At 40.5% G+C, this 25,237-nt stretch overlaps 1 protein-coding gene across 1 annotated transcript in view; it reads right to left on the bottom strand.

Annotated features, from left to right (window-relative positions):
* Positions 1–10,897: 10,897 nt before the first annotated feature.
* The window catches only part of LOC139452795 (uncharacterized), a 40,025-nt gene continuing 25,685 nt past the window's right edge, over positions 10,898–25,237 (bottom strand). The window contains exons 3-9 of the mRNA XM_071234409.1: positions 22,489–22,609; positions 21,276–21,436; positions 20,909–20,980; positions 20,405–20,566; positions 19,658–19,778; positions 16,957–17,081; positions 10,898–13,910 (exon numbers count right to left, since the gene is read on the bottom strand). Coding sequence (XP_071090510.1) covers positions 13,676–13,910; positions 16,957–17,081; positions 19,658–19,778; positions 20,405–20,566; positions 20,909–20,980; positions 21,276–21,436; positions 22,489–22,609 — 997 coding nt within the window. The 3' untranslated portion in view covers positions 10,898–13,675. The remainder of the gene's footprint in view (positions 13,911–16,956; positions 17,082–19,657; positions 19,779–20,404; positions 20,567–20,908; positions 20,981–21,275; positions 21,437–22,488; positions 22,610–25,237) is intronic.

Genomic DNA, 25,237 nt, shown 5'->3' with positions numbered 1-25,237 from the left:
GTCGATTATTTTTACCTTTTCTCCAAATACCTCTCCTACTTTTGAATGCCATCGTTAGGCGATTGCGTACATCTACTTTGCCCTGCTACATCTATTGGGAACAACAACACTTCCCTCTCAAAACTAAAGTCGTCCAATTTACTACGTCATGAAGTTGCGAGCGCATATTCGAGTCTCCAGAAATCTCCAGAACAATGTTTATTCGTGAAATCAACCACGCTTCGTTCTTCATAGTTCTTTGCAATTTATCGAGTCGCTCTCCAATATATACACATATCACAGTTTCGTTAATATGGCTCCAGTCCTGATGGACATATATCTGCACATGAAACACAGTTATGTTACCATGGCACCAGTTCAGATGAACATAAATCTGCACATGTCACACAGATGTGTTACCATGACACCAGTCAAGATGGACATAAATCTGCACGTCACACAGTTCTGTTACCATGACACCAGTCCAGATGGACCTATATCTGCACATGACACACAGTTCTGTTACCATGACACCAGTCCAGATAGACATATATCTGCACATGTCACGCAGTTCTGTTACCATGACACCAGTCCAGATGGACATATATCTGCACATGTCACACAGTTCTGTTACCATGACACCAGTCCAGATAGACATATATCTGCACATGTCACGCAGTTCTGTTACCATGACACCAGTCCAGATGGACATATATCTGCACATGTCACACAGTTCTGTTACCCTGACACCAGTCCAGATGGACATATATCTACACGTCACACAGTTCTGTTACCATGACACCAGTCCAGATAGACATATATCTACACATGTCACACAGATGTGTTACCATGACACCAGTCCAGATGGACATATGTCTGCACATGTCACGCAGTTCTGTTCCCATGACACCAGTCCAGATGGACATATATCTGCATATGTCACACAGTTCTGTTACCATGACACCAGTCCAGATGGACATATGTCTGCACATGTCACACAGTTCTGTTACCATGACACCAGCCCAGATGGACATATATCTACACATGTCACACAGTTCTGTTACCATGACACCAGTCCAGATAGACATATATCTGCACATGTCACACAGTTCTGTTACCATGACACCAATCTAGATAGACATATATCTGCTCATGTCACACAGTTCTGTTACCATGACACCAGTCCAGATGGACATATATCTGCACATGTGACACAGATGTGTTACCATGACACCAGTCCAGATGGACATAAATCTGCATATGTAACACAGTTCTGTTACCATGACACCAGTCCAGATGGACATATATCTGCACATGTGACACAGATGTGTTACCATGACACCAGTCCAGATGGACATATATCTACACATCTCACACAGTTCTTTTACCATGACACCAGTCCAGATAGACATATATCTGCACATGTCACACAGTTCTGTTACCATGACACCAATCTAGATAGACATATATCTGCACATGTGACACAGTTCTTTTACCATGACACCAGTCCAGATGGACATATATCTACACATGTGACACAGATGTGTTACCATGACACCAGTCCAGATGGACATATGTCTGCACGTCACACAGTTCTGTTACCATGACACCAGTCCAGATGGACATATATCTGCACATGTGACACAGATGTGTTACCATGACACCAGTCCAGATGGACATATGTCTGCACGTCACACAGTTCTGTTACCATGACACCAGTCCAGATGGACATTTATCTGCACATGTGACACAGATGTGTTACCATGACACCAGTCCAGATGGACATATGTCTGCACGTCACACAGTTCTGTTACCATGACACCAGTCCAGATGGACATATATCTGCACATGTGACACAGATGTGTTACCATGACACCAGTCCAGATGGACATATGTCTGCACGTCACACAGTTCTGTTACCATGACACCAGTCCAGATGGACATATATCTGCACATGTGACACAGATGTGTTACCATGACACCAGTCAAGATGGACATATATCTGCACATGTAACACAGTTCTGTTACCATGACACCAGTCCAGATGGACATATATCTGCACATGTCACACAGATGTGTTACCATGACACCAGTCCAGATAGACATATATCTGCACATGTAACACAGTTCTGTTACCATGACACCAGTCGAGATGGACATATATCTGCACATGTCACACAGATGTGTTACCATGACACCAGTCCAGATGGACATAAATCTGCACATGTCACACAGTTCTGTTACCATGACACCAGTCCAGATAGACATATATCTACACATGTCACACAGTTCTGTTACCATGACACCAGTCCAGATGGACATATATCTGCACATGTGACACAGATGTGTTACCATGACACCAGTCCAGATGGACATGAATCTGCACATGTGACACAGTTCTGTTACCATGACACCAGTCCAGATGGACATAAATCTGCACGTCACACAGTTCTGTTACCATGACACCAGTCCAGATAGACATATATCTACACATGTCACACAGTTCTGTTACCATGACACCAGTCCAGATGGACATATATCTGCACATGTGACACAGATGTGTTACCATGACACCAGTCCAGATGGACATATATCTGCACGTCACACAGTTCTGTTACCATGACACCAGTCCAGATGGACATTTATCTGCACATGTGACACAGATGTGTTACCATGACACCAGTCCAGATGGACATATATCTGCACATGTGACACAGTTCTGTTACCATGACACCAGTCCAAATGGACATATATCTGCACATGTGACACAGATGTGTTACCATGACACCAGTCCAGATGGACATATATCTGCACATGTGACACAGATGTGTTACCATGACACCAGTCCAGATGGACATATATCTGCACATGTGACACAGATGTGTTACCATGACACCAGTCCAGATGGACATATATCTGCACATGTCACACAGTTCTGTTACCATGACACCAGTCCAGATGGACATATATCTGCACATGTGACACAGTTCTGTTACCATGACACCAGTCCAGATGGACATATATCTGCACGTCACACAGATGTGTTACCATGACACCAGTCCAGATGGACATATATCTACACATGTGACACAGTTCTTTTACCATGACACCAGTCCAGATGGACATATATCTACACATGTGACACAGTTCTGTTACCATGACACCAGTCCAGATGGACATATATCTACACATGTGACACAGTTCTGTTACCATGACACCAGTCCAGATGGACATATATCTACACCTGTCACACAGTTCTGTTACCATGACACCAGTCCAGATGGACATAAATCTACACATGTGACACAGTTCTGTTACCATGACACCAGTCCAGATGGACATATATCTACACATGTGACACAGTTCTGTTACCATGACACCAGTCCAGATGGACATATATCTACACATGTGACACAGTTCTGTTACCATGACACCAGTCCAGATGGACATATATCTACACATGTGACACAGTTCTGTTACCATGACACCAGTCCAGATGGACATATATCTAAACATGTGACACAGTTCTGTTACCATGACACCAGTCCAGATGGACATATATCTACACCTGTCACACAGTTCTGTTACCATGACACCAGTCCAGATGGACATATATCTACACCTGTCACACAGTTCTGTTACCATGACACCAGTCCAGATGGACATAAATCTGCACATACAAGGACAAGGACAAGGCCGCACTCATCAATAAGATCTAGTGAAGTTACGACATTGATTCTGAACCAGACAAACCAGTGGTTGATATTATGAACACCATCCCGCCCTTAGGTGTATGATGATGCATTGAAACCACCTGTCTGTAATGACAAGCTTAGGCTGCAGAGGACCAATTCTGTCCTGGAATACCCACGGGGGACACAAACAAGTACATGCAATGAAGAGAAACCTTCTATGAGAAGAGATATAACACAAATGATTTATTCAAATATTTTAATGTGAAGGCATAGACATGGCATGTATCTCAGCAGCTTCATCACAAATGACCAAGATCCAATTCCTGAGACTATCCTTGTAACAGGGGCAAGATCAGGCAATAGATACTGATTTCCTCCCTTTTTGCATACATTTGTCAATATATACGTTCATAATTTCATTCTTTAATCCCTCACACAAAACAAAGACATTCATATATACGGTCAGTTGTGCAGCTCCATTGACAGGGGTGAGATATAGAGAATACTACACTCATTCTCGTTAGATACCATTTTTACGAAACGAGTGGACTTTCTATGGTATCTGACCTCGCTTTCGCTCGGTCAGATACCATAGAAAGTTCACGAGTTTCGTAAAAATGGTATCTAACGAGAATGAGTGTGGTATTTTATTTATTACCCACGTTAAATATATATTTAAGTGTAAATACATAACAACTTTCGTTCGTTGACAGACCAAACTGAAACCGGTTGCAAAATCTAGTTGCGCAAGAATATTGATATATGACCAAATATGGGCATTGTTGACATGTTTATGCATACGCATTAACAACATGCGCCTGCTGTTCTGTTTGCAAACAAACCAGCACCGACGCTCAAGATCCTTTTGGAAGAAAGTCTTCAACTTATGGTAATTCAAGCGCCATGTTGTAAGTACACAGGACACCGATAAGAAAATTTGAAATGTCACATTAGCGCCGCGCTTTGAATATCGGACCAACAGTCGGTCACACAGCCGGGGTCCTGTCTGTGCAATCAAAATGGTTCGGTTTCCTTGATCTATCAGCTGAATTTATATCATGTTCGTACCATTTTGGAAGAGGGAAATCAGACTGTTCGCCAAAGACATTCATGTTAACTGTACCACCCTTTACTGAAGACGTGAAAATCAACAAACTCAAGTCTGCTTGCATGTCAGTGACAGCTTCGAACGATCGAAGGGCAAGGTCGCCACCGGAATAAGAAAAGACAACCGCGATCCACTCACAGCGTTTTACGCTAGAGATAGGGAATGTTACTGTTCACATTTGGGATGTTTGGGGCCACAAAATCAGAAGTCAGGCACACTTCCACGGAGTTTTCGAATGATTTTTATCGGAACTGTGAACTTTAAGTGATCTGGTCGTGCTGTCGTGTTCGTTCATTCATGAACAACACCTACCGAAACAGCGCCACAAAATACGCTTCAAAGGGGACACCGATGGCACAACCGGATCATCCCAAGTAAGTCTAGATATCTGTCCAGATAGTTTAAACAGACTTCATTTCACCACGCTTATCCTTTTACGTTAAATCAAATTGAAAGTTGCGAAAATGGTCGGGTGCGTCACGCTCAAGGGACGCGCTCGATCGGCAGTCGTACATTGTAAATCGATTTATAGATCTAGCTCGATTATACGTCTGTAGGAGCTCTATGCATAACTTATATTGAATGCAAACCGAATTTGATGCGTGTGACTATCTTGTTTGGTTTAATAAAGTGTTTGTAAATATCTCTCGTTCTCATGAATTTCTTCAGTTCTGCCTTGTAATCGCAAAATGAATGACGTCTCGCGATTTTTTATGAATGAAAAAAGTAGTCCCGGTGTGACAGAGGTCACGGTTATCCAATCAAAACGAATAAAACAAGGTCAACCTTGTACGACACACGTGTGACGTACGGATTTAGTATCTTACCACCTGTATCTTCACCACGTGGGTAATAAAGCAATAAACGAGTGGGTGGCTGTGTGAGTGGGTGTGTTTGGGTTTTGGGTGGTTGTCTGTCTGGGTAATTGAGTCTGGGACAGATACACCAGGGCCTGTAACTAGTTGAGTCTGGGACAGATACACCAGAGCCTGTAACTAGTTGAGTCTTGGACAGATACACCTGAGCCTGTAACTAGCTGAGTCTGGGACAGATACACCTGAGCCTGTAACTAGTTGAGTCTGGGACAGATACACCTCAGCCTGTAACTAGTTGAGTCTGGGACAGATACACCAGAGCCTGTAACTAGTTGAGTCTTGGACAGATACACCTGAGCCTGTAACTAGCTGAGTCTGGGACAGATATACCTCAGCCTGTAGCTAGCTGAGTCTGGGACAGATACACCTGAGCCTGTAACTAGTTGAGTCTGGGACAGATACACCAGAGCCTGTAACTAGTTGAGTCTGGGACAGATACACCTCAGCCTGTAACTAGTTGAGTCTGGGACAGATACACCAGAGTCTGTAACTAGTTCAGTCTGGGACAGATACACCAGAGTCTGTAACTAGTTGAGTCTTGGACAGATACACCAGAGTCTGTAACTAGTTGAGTCTGGGACAGATACACCAGAGTCTGTAACTAGTTCAGTCTGGGACAGATACACCAGAGTCTGTAACTAGTTCAGTCTGGGACAGATACACCAGAGATGATTGATAATTTGAGTCCCAACTCCCCACAGTGAGTGAGTGAGTGAGTATGGTTTTAGCAATATTCCAGCAATATCACGGCGGGGGACACGGGAAATGGGCTTCACACATCGTACCCATGTCGGGAATCGAACCTGTGTCATCGGCGTGACGAGCGAACGCTTTAACCACTAGGCTACCCGACCACCCCTCACTCCCCACAGAGTGTCATGCAATCAATGAAGACACTGAGTCTGACTATATAGTAGCCTTTCCCAGCAAGCATTGGTTTGATCTGGACCTATTGTAAACTAGAAACCTCACTTCACATCCCACAGAACATGATTCTTCACACTGTGTATGCAATAATGCTTCAGCAACATTTTTAACTTGTACATAACAAAAAACGTGACATAAATATTCAAATGTTTTTATATGAACAACTGTCAAACTGCTGTGACAAACATGACCTAATATCACCTGGTACTATGTATGTGTTGACGTGCATGTATACATCATACATGTATATACAATATTTACATGACATTAAAAACAAATTTGAAATATACAAACAGAAACAAAAATATATTAACTTTTGCATTATATCAAAGATACTTGACATTGACAGCCATCTTTCCCCAAAATATATTTGGTTTTGTGTTTATGAGTATCACATGTCATAGAAATATATACATTTCGCACAACGGTCACTGCATAGATGTTGTAAGAAATAATTTCACCATTTTGTAATATATCTGTTAAAAAAGACTAAATTCACAATATTATCAATGTTGGTAATGATCTTCAATTCTGGTAAATATTTCTATGAAAATAGAAATAACACGTGGCCATGATAAAATCAACCACAAAATATATCAATTTGTCAAAGGCACTGTTTTCATGGCATATACTATTTAAATCACAATATTATTCATTGTCCGAACAGATCAGCGTTGTAACTGATAATATTTCTACTTCTCTGTTGTAAAGAGAGCCAACAAAGACATGTGTCATCAATGGAACCAAGGGCACTAAATATGCAATAAGTCACAGCGTAATCAGACATCAAATTAAAATACATATTCTGTCATGAAAATACGTTCTAAAAGCATACTTTCCTGTAACGACAATCTCATTCAAATCAGATCATAGTTCTAACAAAGATCGGAGGACATCCCATTACAGGTCATGTCAGAACGACCCTTCACGAACTTTGACCTACCAATGAAATGAATAACAAGAAGTCGACATTAGCAAATCAGAAAGCAGCTTTTTCGAAGTATATGGCACTATTTTAAAACTGGGGACATCCATTCCAAATACGAGTTAAATAAAGTCATGATTAAAAATTTGAAAATTTAACGGGACTGTACGGCAGTACTTCCCAGAAAGCTACAGAAAGTCCCTTCCGTTTAAATTCAATTGAAGCGAGGGATAGATAATGATTCTGAGGAAGTCAGTCGTGCAGCCCGTAAATGTTGTTCATAATGCCCCATTTAACCCTTTTGAGGCTGCATGATTAAAAAACACATTCCGACTGTCACTGTCCTGATTTAGTAAGCTACGTTCTGATTGGTCAGATGGAAAGTCGTTCTGGAGTCACCCGTAATGTGATGTCCTCTGATCTGTGTTTAGCGGTAGTGAGCACTAAGATCTGACTTTAATGAGATTGTTGTAACCATGGTAACAGATTTTTGTATTTTGATTGTAGCTTTTTCTGTAGTGAAGAGGTTATATATAAGAATGAAAAAAGCATACTTTCCTGTAACCATGGTAACATATTTTTTGAATTTTTATTGCAGATTATTCAATAGTAGTGATATCATGACCAAGAAAATCTGTGAACAAGAAATTGAATTTGTTTTGACTTAACTACATGTATGGAAAACATTATTCTTTTGAATAGAATCAATATTTGTTAAATGATATTGAAAGACAAGTTCTTCTTTCACTTAAAAAACCTCATGTAAACTTACTGAGTCCTCAAAGTGCAAACAAAATCAGTCATGACAAACGCTAGCACCAAGACATTTCATTTTTAACCAGTGCAAAACAGTGTATTCACTTCACCATCTCAAAGGATTTACAAGATCCATTTCTCTAGGCAAGGGAGTTACTGACTGTAAAAGTCCAATTTTCACCCTTGCTGAACTAGGCTGGAATTTCTAGATTTGATCGTAGCGCCACCACTAGCTATTACAAGTTATGTCCCTTCTATGTCCCTCCTATTGACCAATCAGATTCCACCTCTCATATCACTTGAATTTGCTTCAAACAAAATCGCGGCACCCAGTGAAGACGATCTGATTGATAATTGTCTTACTTCACAAAGTACATAAAATTCATTAAAATCATGAAAGGATTTGGAATATATCTGTTGACCCTAAGTTGCTGAGCAAATCCTGAAATCGGCCGAAATCTGCACGGCAGTTTACGAACATATTGATTTCATTACACAACTTTGATTGGTCTCTGCATAGTCTTGTTATTCCAGCCAACATGTAACTCCAGAATTCCAGCCTAGTTCAGCGAGGACGGAAACTGGAATTTTATAGTCACTTAACTCCCTTGCCTCAGATCAGACATCAATAAAGACAAGAGGGGCATTCGATATGTTTTATGAGAAATAACATCAGTAGTTATGGAATGTTAGGATTGCACATTTCACTTTAGCCTTATTGCACTAGACATTGCACACACGAGGATATATCTCATACTTCTCACAAACGTCTTACACATATCCATATTATTTTTCAAATTAACATTAACAACATTAAAGAACAGTTCCTTTGGCCTGCTAGAAACCTATGATTGTGGGTTCGAATCCCAATTCGCCCCGATGTGTCGAGGTCTGTCAGCACCATACCTGTGCTTGTGGGTCTGCATCACTTGGGGCTTTCCTCCAACATTAAGCTGGCACATGGGAATACTGTTAAAAGCAGATAAACCCACCTCGCTCAAATTAGATAATTTTGGGCCAGCCTTTTTCACAACTTGGATCACATATCTGCCTGTTCTAATTTTTGAATAGTGGAAAAGATTAAACAAAAATTGTATTAAAAAAACTAAATTTTCTGTCATTTAAAGTCATTTTTAACTTAAGAGCCAGCTAAAGCACTGACAGTTTAAGTTGCAACTCATGAAAACATGGGTTTAAAAGTCTATGCCTGTCGGCATGGAAGGAATACTCTTTGTAGACAATACTTTGTCCAGTATTTGGTGCCTTTATCTAAATTTCTCTACCAATTTAAGTGATCCAAGGACCAAAAGATGGACTACATAATTTCAGTCACTCAAGCTACAAAATACATTAAACAACCTCCCCATGGTAAACCTATCATGTCACAAAACTCCATCTGTCATCCTGGGCCCCATTCGTGAAAGCAATATTAGCGTTAAGATGATCGTACCTCCCATACTCTAACATAGACTTACGGCCATTGTAGCGTTAAGATGATCGTAACTCACATACTCTAACATAGACTTACGGCCATGGTAGTGTTAAGATGATCGTACCTCCCATACTCTAACATAGACTTACGGCCATTGTAGTGTTAAGATGATCGTACCTCCCATACTCTAACATAGACTTACGGCCATGGTAGTGTTAAGATGATCGTACCTCCCATACTCTAACATAGACTTACGGTCATGGTAGTGTTAAGATGATCGTACCTCCCATACTCTAACATAGACTTACGGCCATGGTAGTGTTAAGATGATTGTACCTCCCATACTCTAACATAGACTTACGGCCATGGTAGTGTTAAGATGATCGTACCTCCCATACTCTAACATAGACTTACGGCCATGGTAGTGTTAAGATGATCGTACCTCCCATACTCTAACATAGACTTACGGCCATGGTAGTGTTAAGATGATCGTACCTCCCATACTCTAACATAGACTTACGGCCATTGTAGTGTTAAGATGATTGTACCTCCCATACTCTAACATAGACTTACGGCCATTGTAGTGTTAAGATGATCGTACCTCCCATACTCTAACATAGACTTACGGCCATGGTAGTGTTAAGATGATCGTAACTCCCATACTCTAACATAGACTTACGGCCATTGTAGCGTTAAGATGATCGTAACTCCCATACTCTAACATAGACTTACGGCCATTGTAGCGTTAAGATGATCATAACTCCCATACTCTAACATAGACTTACGGCCATTGTAGTGTTAAGATGATCGTACCTCCCATACTCTAACATAGACTTACGGCCATTGTAGTGTTAAGATGATCGTAACTCCCATACTCTAACATAGACTTACGGCCATGGTAGTGTTAAGATGATTGTAACTCCCATACTCTAACATAGACTTACGGCCATGGTAGTGTTAAGATGATCGTACCTCCCATACTCTAACATAGACTTACGGCCATTGTAGCGTTTAGATGATCGTAACTTCCATACTCTAACATAGACTTACGGCCATTGTAGTGTTAAGATGATTGTAACTCACATACTCTAACATAGACTTACGGCCATGGTAGTGTTAAGATGATTTTAACTCACATACTCTAACATAGACTTACGGCCATTGTAGTGTTAAGATGATTGTAACTCACATACTCTAACATAGACTTACGGCCATTGTAGCGTTAAGATGATCGTAACTCACATACTCTAACATAGACTTACGGCCATTGTAGTGTTAAGATGATTGTAACTCCCATACTCTAACATAGACTTACGGCCATTGTAGCGTTAAGATGATCGTAACTCCCATACTCTAACATAGACTTATGGCCATTGTAGTGCCAAGGTTGCTTCGAGGAATGGGGCCCTGGCCTCACAAACAACCCAACAGATCATCCCACACACATTCAGCAAAATATACAACGCAGTTTCTTCCTAATTAATGATGACCTACTTCCATGTGGTAGACAGAACATGGACATGATTAGTAAATCCATTGTCACAATTACAGACAGAACAACCAATACCTAGCACAACAACCAACACCTAGCACAACAACCAATACCTAGCACAACAACATGACATGATGCATGTTGGCAGATGAACACTACACTGTAATATTCTATTACATACTACATCCTGTCTATCCCATCATGGACCAGGGTAAGCTAGACTTGTCTTTTCGCACCCTCCTTACTGGTTTGGAGACCTATTCTGTAAATCCTGAAATGCGAGTCAATATTAATGTGACTCCCCCAGCCTCCAGTGGAATTATGTATATCCTTACCTTAATCCAACCTTACCCTAATCCAGTCAAACAGCAAATATCACCGCTTATTAGCGCCGAGTAGAGAATTTCCGTAAAAACAATAAACCATGATGTGGAATATATCGTTGTTTGTTTATAATCAAGTTGGTATTTCCACAATCCAAAGTGTGCAGTGAGGCCGTCATATTATTGATAGTCATTTTGGAGACACATATGCCGAGTTTAAGTCATGAGAGTAAAGACCACATGCGTTTTTCACATTTAATTCACGTTCACGTTAATTTCAAGATTTACAGTATTTAAACAAAGTCATAGTTCAGGACGAACCTGTTACGTGTGTACAAAACGTACAACATTGATAATGTAGTCCTTGAATAGCATTTACAAGTAATACATCCTCACATCACGTTTTCGAGCCTTACCTTTTTTCGTGCCCCTAAACATAATCAAGGGTGACGCTTCAAAGCCCCCTGAACACAAAGGCTATATGAAAATATGATTTCATATATCAAAATGATATATGCTGCTACAAAATAAAATTACTTTCATCAAAATATTCAATCATAATTTTATGCTGATATAATTTTGTTGTCAAATGAAACATGTGGAGCCGTCATGGTGTTGCAATATTTAGAACTGATGGCTAGTTGGGATGAACTTGCTGTCCTAGGATACATGATCGATCACGACAGTATGAATTGTCTTCAATACCTGCTTCTAATTATTTCAAAATGATACCACACAAGCTGATTGGAATAACAGTGCAAGTGTCCAATACATTTGAGCAAAGTTTTAAATGTGCAAAGATAAACTTCAAAATAGTAATATTAAGTTCGTTCCTGGGCCCGTTCCACAAAGCGATCTTAGCGCAAAGATGATTGTAACTGCCATACTTTGACATGGACTTACGACAGTCGTAGCGCTACGATCTCCTTGTGGAATGCGGCACAGTACACTACACTAGGCCATGCATGACGGATAAGGTAATATGCTAATATATATGCTTAAAATTGAATTAAAATTTGGGATTTGTTCTAAAACATGTAAGAGCATATTAATGAATGGCGAGTTGGAGCCAGGTCCTCACTGTAAGTTCCACATGTTCAACACACGTTGGTCTCCTCATGTACTGGGAATACTGGGGCGCACTGCAACAGTGTGTGAGTGAGTGAGTATGGTTTTACGCCGCTTTTAGCAATATTCCAGCAAAATGCCGGCGGGGGACACCAGAAATGGGCTTCACACATTGTACCCATGTCGGGAATCGATCCCGGGTCTTCGGCGTGACGAGCGAATGCTTTAACCACTAGGCTACCCGACCGCCTCTCACTGCAACAGGTGAAACTGACGGGCTGTATGACTGTGAATCATAGCATCATTGTGTGTCACATCCCATCCAACCGACCACACAATGTGATGACTTTCATTTTATTACATTTGTTTAAAGTTACCTATTTTTTCATAAATGTTCATTAAATATTTTAATTCTGTTCTAAGTGTTAACATTTACTTGTTTTCAGCATGTTCAGCCAAGAGTTAAAACTTGAATAAAAAATGACTAAATAAAATACAAAAATGTTAACACAGTAATTAAGCCCAAGGCTTAAATACACGCATTGCTGGAAGCCATCACATGACTATCTATCGTTGGGTTCAACTTTTCATTACAATATATCCGACCCAGGGTGCAATGCAGTGCCAGGTTCAGTCATCCCCGGCCAAATCTGGTCAACCTTGACCTAACCTGTGATCAAGAAAGTCAACAAGGGCCTCCAGTCACAATTAGACTTGACACTGAGGACCCTAATGAAGGAAAACAATATTAAGTAATTGGTCTCTAAAATTAGTGACTTCTACTCACAACAAGAACATGTACAAAGTTCACAAGAACAAGAACCAGTGACTATATTCTCACTTTCAGCACCCACGCATACTTTCTTTCATTACATGTGAACAATATTTATGCAAACACTGAAAGCAAAGTCTTCTGGTATGACTGAGAATATCTCATAATAAATAAATAAATGATAAATAATATGTCATGGTTTGCTTCATCAACATCATGTCCGTGGAAGAAACATTCCAGTCACTGAGAGGATAGGACTGTCTCAAGTTCAAGGTCACTCCGTCGTGAGGAGCAGACGGAGTGAGCAGACGTGGACAAACAGATCACTCTACATCACAGTTGTCAACCTGAATCTGGCGTTCCTTCTGCAGATGCATCCTCAACAAGCGGACACTGAACACATCCAGGTAGTAGCAGGCGCCGTTGTAGGTGGCGATGAGCATGACGAAGGAGAGGTAGATGCAGTGAGCGATGAAGTAGTTGTACCACAGGATGCCAGCGAGCACAGACAGCAGACAGAAGACCCAGTAGCTCACCTGGTACATCATGTAGCGATACCTGCAACAACATGTGCCACAATGTCACTGACATCCTTGAATCTCAATTCTACCCTATTGCGATAAATACCCTGCACCCATTCGTCACCATAGCTTCATTTTGAGCCCTATTTAAAGGAAATATGTTAAAAATAGTCATCCAAAGGTTACATAAAAAAGTATGACCCGGGTGCATACAACTGTCGAACCGGAACGGAATGGCAGACTAACGAAATCCCACCCAACGACATGTACACAGCATCAGCAATAGGCAAACAGCCTTACTAATCTTACTATTATTGAACAGCATTCATTCATTACTTTATGACAGTGGGTCCAGGGTATATCACAATAGAATAGAGATAAAATACACAAGATAATCATGATAATTGGCTGACTGATTACCCTGGCTGGTTTTCTCTCACATCATCAAAAAACCCATTTAATTTCTACTTTTCGACGAAATTAGAAAATTTTGACCAAGGGTATCCCAAGTTTGCAACCATAAGTCAAGCACAGGTTTCCAGTCTCCAGTATTTCAACTGCCAATGCTGTGGGTGCAAGTGTAAGTCTAGCAAGTAATCAAGCACAGGTTTCCAGTCTCCAGTGTTTCAACAGCCAATGCTGTGAGTGCAAGTATACATCTAGCAAGTAATCAAGGACAGGCTTCCAGTCTCCAGTATTTCAACTGCCAATGCTGTGAGTGCAAGTATACATCTAGCAAGTAATCAAGCACAGGCTTCCAGTCTCCAGTATTTCAACTGCCAATGCTGTGAGTGCAAGTGTACGTCTAGCAAGTAATCAAGGACAGGCTTCCAGTCTCCAGTGTTTCAACAGCCAATGCTGTGAGTGCAAGTGTACGTCTAGCAAGTAATCAAGGACAGGCTTCCAGTCTCCAGTGTTTCAACAGCTAATGCTGTGAGTGCAAGTGTACATCTAGCAAGTAATCAAGCACAGGCTTCCAGTTTCCAGTATTTCAACAGCCAATGCTGTGAGTGCAAGTGTACGTCTAGCAAGTAATCAAGGACAGGCTTCCAGTCTCCAGTATTTCAACAGCCAATGCTGTGAGTGCAAGTATACATCTAGCAAGTAATCAAGCACAGGCTTCCAGTCTCCAGTATTTCAACTGCCAATGCTGTGAGTGCAAGTGTACGTCTAGCAAGTAATCAAGGACAGGCTTCCAGTCTCCAGTGTTTCAACAGCCAATGCTGTGAGTGCAAGATTACGTCTAGCAAGTAATCAAGCACAGGCTTCCAGTCTCCAGTATTTCAACTGCCAATGCTCTGAGTGCAAGTGTACGTCTAGCAAGTAATCAAGCACAGGCTTCCAGTCTCCAGTATTTCAACTGCCAATGCTGTGAGTGCAAGTGTACGTCTAGCAAGTAATCAAGCACAGGCTTCCAGTCTCCAGTGTTTCAACTGCCAATGCTGTGAGTGCAAGTGTACATCTAGCAAGTAATCAAGCAACACTATCTTTTGAGGACATTTAAGGCTTAAAGAAATAAAAGAATTGGTTGTCCGGCAATGGTTTTTGAAAATATAGTGCGGGCCGACGGTGTTTTTTTTGGTATGTAACCAAATAAACAGTTGTGTAAGCAAACAAACAGTTGTGTAAGCAAACAAACAGTTGTGAAAGCATACAAACAGTTGTGTAAGCATACAAACAGTTGTGTAAGCAAACAAACAGTTGTGTAAGCAAACAAACAGTTGTGTAAGCAAACAAACAGTTGTGTAAGCATACAAACAGTTGTGTAAGCAAACAAACAGTTGTGTAAGCATACAAACAGTTGTGTAAGCAAATGAACAGTTGTGAAAGCAAACAAACAGTTGTGAAAGCAAACAAACAGTTGTGTAAGCAAACAAACAGTTGTGTAAGCAAACAAACAGTTGTGTAAGCATACAAACAGTTGTGTAAGCAAATAAACAGTTGTGTAAGCATACAAACAGTTGTGTAAGCAAACAAACAGTTGTGAAAGCAAACAAACAGTTGTGTAAGCATACAAACAGTTGTGTAAGCAAATAAACAGTTGTGTAAGCAAATAAACAGTTGTGAAAGCTAATAAACAGTTGTGTAAGCATACAAACAGATGTGACTTGGACTTCCTCTACTTCACACAACAATATCCTGACACGACCCTTTTCTTACTTCCTCTGCTTCACACAACAATATACCATGATACGACTCTTTCCTTACTTCCTCTACTTCACACAACAATATACAATGACACGACTCTGTCCTTACTTCCTCTACTTCACACCATGACACGACCCAGTCCTTGTGACCACCTGGAGGAACATACAGTGTCCCTGTACCCTGTGACTGTACATCATGTATCAGTGGTATCATGCATATTGGTCAGAATGAGCTCGATGTCATGTAGATATTTCATGGAAATTTGGAGAAAAAAAAAATACAGGAGGAAAGTGGCGCCTAACTCCCTTCAAGATGTTTACTTGTAAAAAACCAACAACATCATTTCCCCAAAGCTCCAGAAATCTTAACTGTAATCACAATAACCTCCAAGTCGACCTTGACCTTTGATAGATCAACCACCAACATGTGTTAGGATTTGTAAATATACATGCAAATATCCAGGAACCCATGCCTCAGGAACTGTCAGTGATCTAACCATCTTTCTTAAACATGCAATATTCACCTTGACCTTTGACTGATTTTGATTAAAACCTTTTAAAACGGGGCCCTGTCCCAAACATGGTATGTACTAAGTTTAATAATAAATGCAACAAGACTTCTTGAGAAAATGTAATCACAAACATTTAAGTGAGACTTTTTGGTGGTGACCTTGACCATTGACCATTCTCAGGTCATCAATATTCCAGCCATATCACTGACTGTGAAAAAAAGAGTCCAGGCAGACCAGTGGCGGGTCGCACGAGGAACGACCCAAGATGTCAGATTACATTGGGATGCAATCGGCCACTGCTAGCCCTCATCCACTCAGCCCAACCAATCTTCATGTAACTCTTATGACAAGCATGGCGTACTGGGGACCCATTCTGCCCAGGAATCCCAACAGAAATCCAACTTCTAATGGTTAGGGAACTTACTTTGGTCCACACATGTCGAACAACAGGAAGCTTTGACTCTTCTCATTGGCTGTAAGGATACGGTAGATGGTCGAATATTCTGGCGCCGGTTTCAGAATTACACGCAACAGCACCGCGTTAAACAGCTGAAAACAAAAAATCATACATTTGAACACTTATTAAACCATGGACCCAGAATAAATCAGTCACTTGGCTGCCAACATGTTTATAATGTTATCTTGGCTAAAAAGTGACTCATGGAACACCTTGAAGTTCTTCTGTTGTACTTGTAGTTAGTTTGTTCAGTGAATTATGTTTGAGGGGAGACATCCAACCAGCATTCAATACTGAGTCAACTGCTAAACCTGCGTAACAAGACAATTAAATCTTATCATCGAAAACTGGCCTCCACTGGATTTATTGCTTGGGTAAGAACAAGCGATCCCTCCTGGGAGATATCAGTACAATGTAACTGCATGACATTGCTTCGCAGGCTATTGTGATGTCATTGGTTGATGTTTGACAATCAAACGATGTCACTAAGACCTCTGCCACTGAACCTGATTAGCTGTACCTTTAGACTCAGGACATTGGCTGTCCTATTTACAAACTGAAACATTGGAGGCATGAGTCTGATAGACATACAAAGTTTTGTTAGAAAGTTTTGAATGGGTTTTGAGTTATGCTCCGGAAACGAACTCTACCCTATAGAACCTAAGTCCAACTTGTTGCCATGGAAACGTAAAAAATAAAAAAATGCATGCTTTCATGAAAATTAGAAAACAAAAATTGGAAAAATTCCAAAATAGCAAAAGGCACAACTTCACCACTTCAGTGATATAAATGCAAAGTTTGATGAAGAAATATTTAACGATTTTTGATTTACGCTCTGGAAACGATTCAGACAGATGGACAGACAAAAATGCCCATAGCTATATCCCATAGGATAATAAATAGATGAATATAATACCAGTCCCAAATAAGGCTGGGTTTATACTTTATGAAATTGAGACATCACCCACACACAAAACTGGAATATGACCTATGTGTGAAACCGGGACAAGATTTATGTGTGAAACCAGGACATGCCCGACATAAGCGCCCAGGGCATTCTCACAATTAGAATAGGGAGCTCTTATTAGAATATTATTTTGGTGAAAAACAACGGGGTTGAAAGATCGTAAATTTTGTGGTTTATGCTGATATATTTTTCCAGAATTTAATTTCCCATAATTAAGGATGCATATAAACACATATTATACACGAATAAATAAGTCCTGTGTACATTGAACAATCGGAAGGGGTGCTAAGTGGGACATCACTGGGTGAAACTGAGACATCACTGGGTGAAACTGAGACATCACTGGGTGAAACTGAGACATCACTGTGTAAAAGTAAGACATCACTGTGTGAAACTGAGACATTACTGGGTGAAACTGAGACATTACTGGGTGAAACTGAGACATCACTTTGTGAAACTGAGACATCACTGGGTGAAACTGAGACATTACTGGGTGAAACTGAGACATCACTTTGTGAAACTGAGACATCACTGTGTCGAACTGAGACATCACTGGGTGAAACTGAGACATCACTTTGTGAAACTGAGACATCACTGTGTCGAACTGAGACATCACTGGGTGAAACTGAGACATCACTGGGTGAAACTGAGACATCACTGGGTGAAACTGAGACATCACTTTGTGAAACTGAGACATCACTGTGTAAAAGTAAGACATCACTGTGTGAAACTGAGACATCACTGTGTGAAACTGAGACATTACTGGGTGAAACTGAGACATCACTGTGTGAAACTGAGACATTACTGGGTGAAACTGAGACATCACTGGGTGAAACTGAGACATCACTGGGTGAAACTGAGACATCACTGGGTGAAACTGAGACATTACTGGGTGAAACTGAGACATCACTGGGTGAAACTGAGACATCACTGGGTGAAACTGAGACATCACTTTGTGAAACTGAGACATCACTGTGTAAAAGTAAGACATCACTGGGTGAAACTGAGACATCACTTTGTGAAACTGAGACATCCCAAACCATATAGCATCCCAAGGGCACGCCAACAAGCCCTCTATAATACTCACACCGTGAACCATATAGCACCCCAAGGGCATGCCAACAAGCCCTCTATAATACTCACACCGTGAACCATATAGCACCCCAAGGGCACGCCAACAAGCCCTCTATAAAACTCACACCGTGAACCATATAGCACCCCAAGGGCATGCCAACAAGCCCTCTATAATACTCACACCGTGAACCATATAGCATCCCAAGGGCATGCCAACAAGCCCTCTATAATACTCACACCGTGAACCTTAAGCGCCCCAAGGGCACGCCGACAAGCCCTCTATAATACTCACACCGTGAACCTTAAGCACCCCAAGGGCACGCCGACAGGCCCTCTATAATACTCACACCGTGAACCATATAGCACCCCAAGGGCACGCCGACAAGCCCTCTATAATACTCACACCGTGAACCATATAGCACCCCAAGGGCATGCCAACAAGCCCTCTATAATACTCACACCGTGAACCATATAGCATCCCAAGGGCATGCCAACAAGCCCTCTATAATACTCACACCGTGAACCATAAAGCACCCCAAGGGCACGCCGACAAGCCCTCTATAATACTCACACCTTGAACCATATAGCACCCCAAGGGCATGCCGACAAGCCCTCTATAATACTCACACCGTGAACCATAAAGCACCCCAAGGGCACGCCAACAAGCCATGCAAAGCTCCAGTCAGCGAAGGCTGGCATCATCTCTTGGTGCCACAGGTTAGAGGTCTCTTCTGGGTACCATCGTATCCTGAAACAGATGATGTCAAATCTGAGGTCATTAGAAAAAATACAGTACCATTTGACGTAATAAGCGCACAGGGCGCTTTCAAAATTAGGAATAGGGGGCTCTTATTAGAATATAATTTTGGTGAAAAATAAACAGTTGAAAGAGTTAAATTTCATGGTTTATGCTGACAGCCTGAAATGATACAAAAGAAAAGTCTGTGTGTATTATACACGACAGATATATTTTTCCAGAATTTTATTGTCCATAATTAAGGGTGCATATAACACACGAGTGTGTATTATACATGAATAAATAAGTCTTGTGTACATTGATCAATCGGAAGGGGTGCTAATTGGGGTTGTTCACTAGCCAATATATTAGCAAATATCACCGTGGGCGCTTATTAGAGAGGGGCACTTATTACATCGAATACGATGTAAAAGAAAAATTATAGTACACCATTTTTTTATGTTTAAAGTTGAATACCACAATGCTGGGTCCAGAATACCCTGAATCTGAAAGACACATATCAACATGGGGTGGCAGGCAGTGGGGGCCTTCTCTAATGTCTACCGCGTGGTGCTGGCATGGTGCTGGCATGGTGCTGGCATGGTGCAATAAAACAGAAATAATGTTGCTTGACTCACGTGAAGGATAACAGGGCTGGCATCAGGTGGATGTATATGGAGACAGTTTTATCAAAGCTGTGGAAGACTAGAGAGTTTCGGAACAACACTACAGCCCATGTGATCGGGCCGTTGGCCAGGGCAAACAACACACAGAAGAACTCCGGCTGTTGGGGGAACGCCCTGGGAAATAACACAAAATCACACTGCAGTACAATTAACAAACTTATTCACAATTTTTTATTGAATCCTAATTTCCAAATCCTGCCATTTAGTGAACCTTGAAACTCCGATAATGAGAACCTAATCTAGTGTTTCTGCAACCCAGTAACTCCATACAGCAGAGGTGAGAGGTCAATGTGAGTCAAATAATTTTTTTGATCATATAAACCGAATAAACATAATTTTCTAGAAATTAACATTTGGTGTTAAATTGCTGAACTTCAAACCATTTTTATTGTATAAAGAAACTAAGACTTGTTTTCAAAAGTAGAGTTCACTTAAGAAGTAGTCTGAGGTACTTACCAAATAAACACATAGAACGTGATGTTTCCAAAGTAACAGAAATCTAGTAAAAAATACTGCCATTTACATAACCTGTAAAGAAAGAAGCTCAAGTTAATATTCATCAGTGGTATTTAACACTGCTCATTGAACTACATGGCATGTGAAGTCAGGAGCTCAGCGAGTGAGTTGGTTTACATAAGGTGACAGTGTGCTTAACATGTGACACTTGGCAGAGATGTCTCCACACTTTAGTGTTCACGGAATGACACATGGTGCTTTTCACCATAACACTTTATTTATATTGGCCCTTTAAAACAAATATAATATCACCAACAGGGAGGGATGTGTGTGTGTTTTGGGGAGGGTGGGGGTGGGATGGACTCACCAGTACATGATACAGCGGATGAGCAGCAGTATGGGGGCGGTGACTGAGTAGAAGTATGGGATGAGGAACTGAGCGGAGATGAGGCTGTGTGTCAACAAGCTGACTGTTGCCACGGACACCACAAACACCACCTTCTCCCTGAAATGATGCTGCTTCACTACCTGAAAACAACATGGTTCGGTAACAGCTTTATTTAAATTTCAGTTGTTAAAAAGACACTCTGGCCTACCACATGACATGAATAGAAGTGTGGCCCCTTGGATGCATTTTGTCAATTTCTGAATGAATGGGTAGGATATTTTACCCCAGCAGACTCCCATAGACAAAAAAATATATATATATATATACATACACAAAAATGAGGTAATTGTTCACTTGGTGTACATGTAATATATGATATAATAATAAAGTCCCAATAGTCCATCGTCTTTATATCAGTTTCAGACATAGTACTTTCGCTGTCTCATGACAGCTCCTCTAGGAAAGCAAGTCTAGCTAGCTCTATTTTAGAGAAAAGTAACATATTTTATAATATCTATATAGAGAAAAGTAACATATTTTATAATATCTATATAGAGAAAAGTAACATATTTTATAATATCTATATAGATATAATAAAATATAAATATGTTACTTTTCTCTAAATTAGAGCTAGCTAGACTTGCTTTTCTATTATCGAGGTTTTGGTTTCATGAACAACATATATTCCACAGTCGTGGTGCAGGATTCTCCCGCCCCGGAAAGACCCCCCCCCCCACACACACACACAGAGATCCGCGTATGAGAGTATACACATTTATCACAGAGAACCAAGGCAGGATTATTATGTAAAAAGCAGTGAGTTTTTTAGTCTGCAAACCAGAAATAAGTAAAATGTTGACAAAACCCCATCTCAATGTAAATTATTCAAAATGCTATACTTAAACCAGTTGCAAATATATCTTAAAGACTTTAAAGCACATCAAATTATGATGAAATGCAAGAGGAAATTGGAATAATTTTTTTTTAAATTTCGATAGCAGATTCTCCATTTGTGGGCTTTCTGTGTATCGGTGTACAAATTTGGTGACCCTCCAATCCTTTTGCTGAGTCATTCTTTCATGGCGCTCCCCTTCATCCCACCAGCTCCCCCTCCCCTGTAATAAATGACCAGGACAAAGGAAGAATGGCATAACCCCTGGCATCACATCACATCAGTGGGGTTGTAGCTCACCTTGCCAGAGGACTTCTCCTTCTCCTTTTCGTTGTGTTCTGCCTCCGTAACCAACATCTCCTGCGGGACGGTGCCGTTCTGGTGGACCTTACCATTCTGCAACAGGTGGCCATTACACTCCCTGAAAGTAAACAAGGGAAGAGTTCAACTTTAACAGCAAAACAGAGAGCAAAGACATACGTTTTAACATTAAAACTGAGTATAGGGTTCGGTTTAAGCTGTAAAACTGAGTATAGGGTTCGGTTTAAGCTGTAAAACTGAGTATAGGGTTCGGTTTAAGCTGTAAAACTGAAAGTAGTGGGATCAGTTTAAGCAGTAAAACTGAAAGTAGAGGGTTCAGTTTTAGCAGTAAAACTGAGTATAGGGTTCGGTTTAAGCAGTAAAACTGAAAGTAGTGGGATCAGTTTTAGCAGTAAAACTGAAAGTAGAGGGTTTAGTTTTAGCAGTAAAACAAGAGTGTAGGGTTTAGTTTTCCATGTAAGTTAGATAAAACATAAAAGTTTTTATGAGGTTTAAAACCCTTGGATCTCATAAAAACCCTCTCACATATTTTAATCCCACATGTAATACTTCTTAGTCACAACAATCACATCAAGCATGGCAAGCATGCCAGCACTTCAAAGTGCCATAACTGAAACCTTTGTAAGACTTATGTCAACCGACAATATCCATATTATTATTAAATGTTTGATTAAATTCCTTTGTCAAGTACTCAAGATAAGAAGCAAATCCCCTTTCCCTGTAACATAAATTGTACTTTCCTCTAGCTGTCGATTCGGCATGTACATTTAATTGTTTTATCCATCTTGTTCATATTATGGGCCTAGGGCCTGAAGTAATGAATACAGTCTGTCTGTCTTGCATATCAAATTTACTAATCAATATAATGATACATGCAGAAATGTCTGGGTAACGGGCAAAAATGACATTTTCAATATGGCCGCCATTACAGTTATTAGGGCCGCCATAAGAGGGACCATCCAGAGTATCAGCTGAACAAGACTTGCAGTTTTATGAGATGTCAACAACAACTGGACAACAGACAACATGCCACGGAATAAGCTTACTTGACTTTCAGGCAGGTGAGTTTATAATGAATCCATCAAACAAAGCATCAGTTTAATCAACACGCTTCTATCTCCCTGAAACTGTAAACACTTGTACACAAGTCATATCGATAACACACTGATGACAGCATCAAGTGTTTGTTTTGATTGTTATCGCGAACAGGTCAAATACGTCCACTATGCTTCACACTGATAACCTGCTTCCAATCACACCCTCCATACATTCATTCATTCTACACAAGCCCCAGAACTTAATTTGTTTGTTTGTTGTTTAATGCCGCACTCAGCAATATTCCAGCTATATGATGGCGTGTAAATAATCGAGTCTGGGCCAGACAGTCCAGTGATTGACATCATAAGCATCGATCCACGCAACTGGGATACGATGACATGCATCAACCAAGTCAGTGACACTGACCACCCGATCCAGTTAGTTGCCTCTTACGACAAGCATTACATAAGTCGCCTTTTACAGCAAGCATGGGTTGCAGAAGAACTATTCTACCCCGGATCTTCGCGGGCCCAAAAACTTAATAAAGTTATCAAAATAAATATATTCCCTCTAGTATCTAGATCTACCATAATCACCATAAAAAGCACTTTGCTCCATTATTTTGTTCAAGTTGGTTATTTCAAGTTCTAATTTTAATAAGTACTTCAAAATTGAGTTCAATGCAAAAAATGTTGACAACTGTTCCCTTAACAGTGAAATGTAAGTCACATCCACAAAGCCATTACACTCAGTGTCCAAAATAACTGCCTGCCCACCGGACAGTAACTGGTAACTTTTCTGTCGGGCTGCATGAAATTTTCCTCCACCTGGAGGACTGTCTGGCAGATAATTTTAAGACTACTTACAATTCAGTTTATAACTCCTTGTAGATTCTCAAGTGATTGTTAACCATGTTAACATTATCTTACTGAAGCAAGATGTAATTTGTCTCTTAGTTTCTGCGTTGTTCATTGTTCATAATGTAAGAATATGGGAGGTAACTCAAAGATAGGCAGAGAGAACTTATGGGCCACCTGCCTGACTGTTTCGTTGGGTTTTAAACTTATTTCCAACAATAAAACTAGTTATAAATATAATAGCATATACTGGGAAATATTTTTAATTCCAATTTGGGAATGTTTACTGAAATTTGCTACAGACCTGAGCCCTGTTCCACAAAGCGATTGGAACGCTATGACAGTCGTTGTCTATGTGATAGTTTGGGAGTTACGATCTTGTTACCCCTACAATCACTTTGTGCAACAGGGCCCAGGGAATGAATATCAGCCTATGAGGTCTATAAAAATCTCTTACATGCCTAAAATCAAAAACTAATATATAACATACATATGTAAACACACAAATGATCACATACTTGACAACACCATTTTACACTCAACAGTTGTATGAATATTTACAAAATCAAATACCATGATAGCGTTGCTTAGTCTGCTGATGTGGGGTGAAGCTTCCACTTTTCAGATATACTTACTCAGTATCTATGGTATATGAGGCCGTATCTCCCACTTTGGAGCCCATTTTGAATGTCGAGCAAGAGCCTATTGTCATTATTTGGAAACACAGAAAACCATAGCAACCGACTTGCTCAGTGTGGTGATAGTCAGGCAGCACTGCAGCAACTTCCACTGTGTAGAGAGAACTGTTTCTGGTCACAACTCAGCACGCATCA

Source organism: Haliotis cracherodii, unplaced genomic scaffold (assembly GCF_022045235.1).
Source record: "Haliotis cracherodii isolate W230 unplaced genomic scaffold, xgHalCrac1.p SCAF_9, whole genome shotgun sequence".
Taxonomy (NCBI): domain Eukaryota; kingdom Metazoa; phylum Mollusca; class Gastropoda; order Lepetellida; family Haliotidae; genus Haliotis; species Haliotis cracherodii.
Note: the sequence above shows the minus strand (reverse complement) of the source record. Positions and strands in the feature narration are given on the sequence as shown.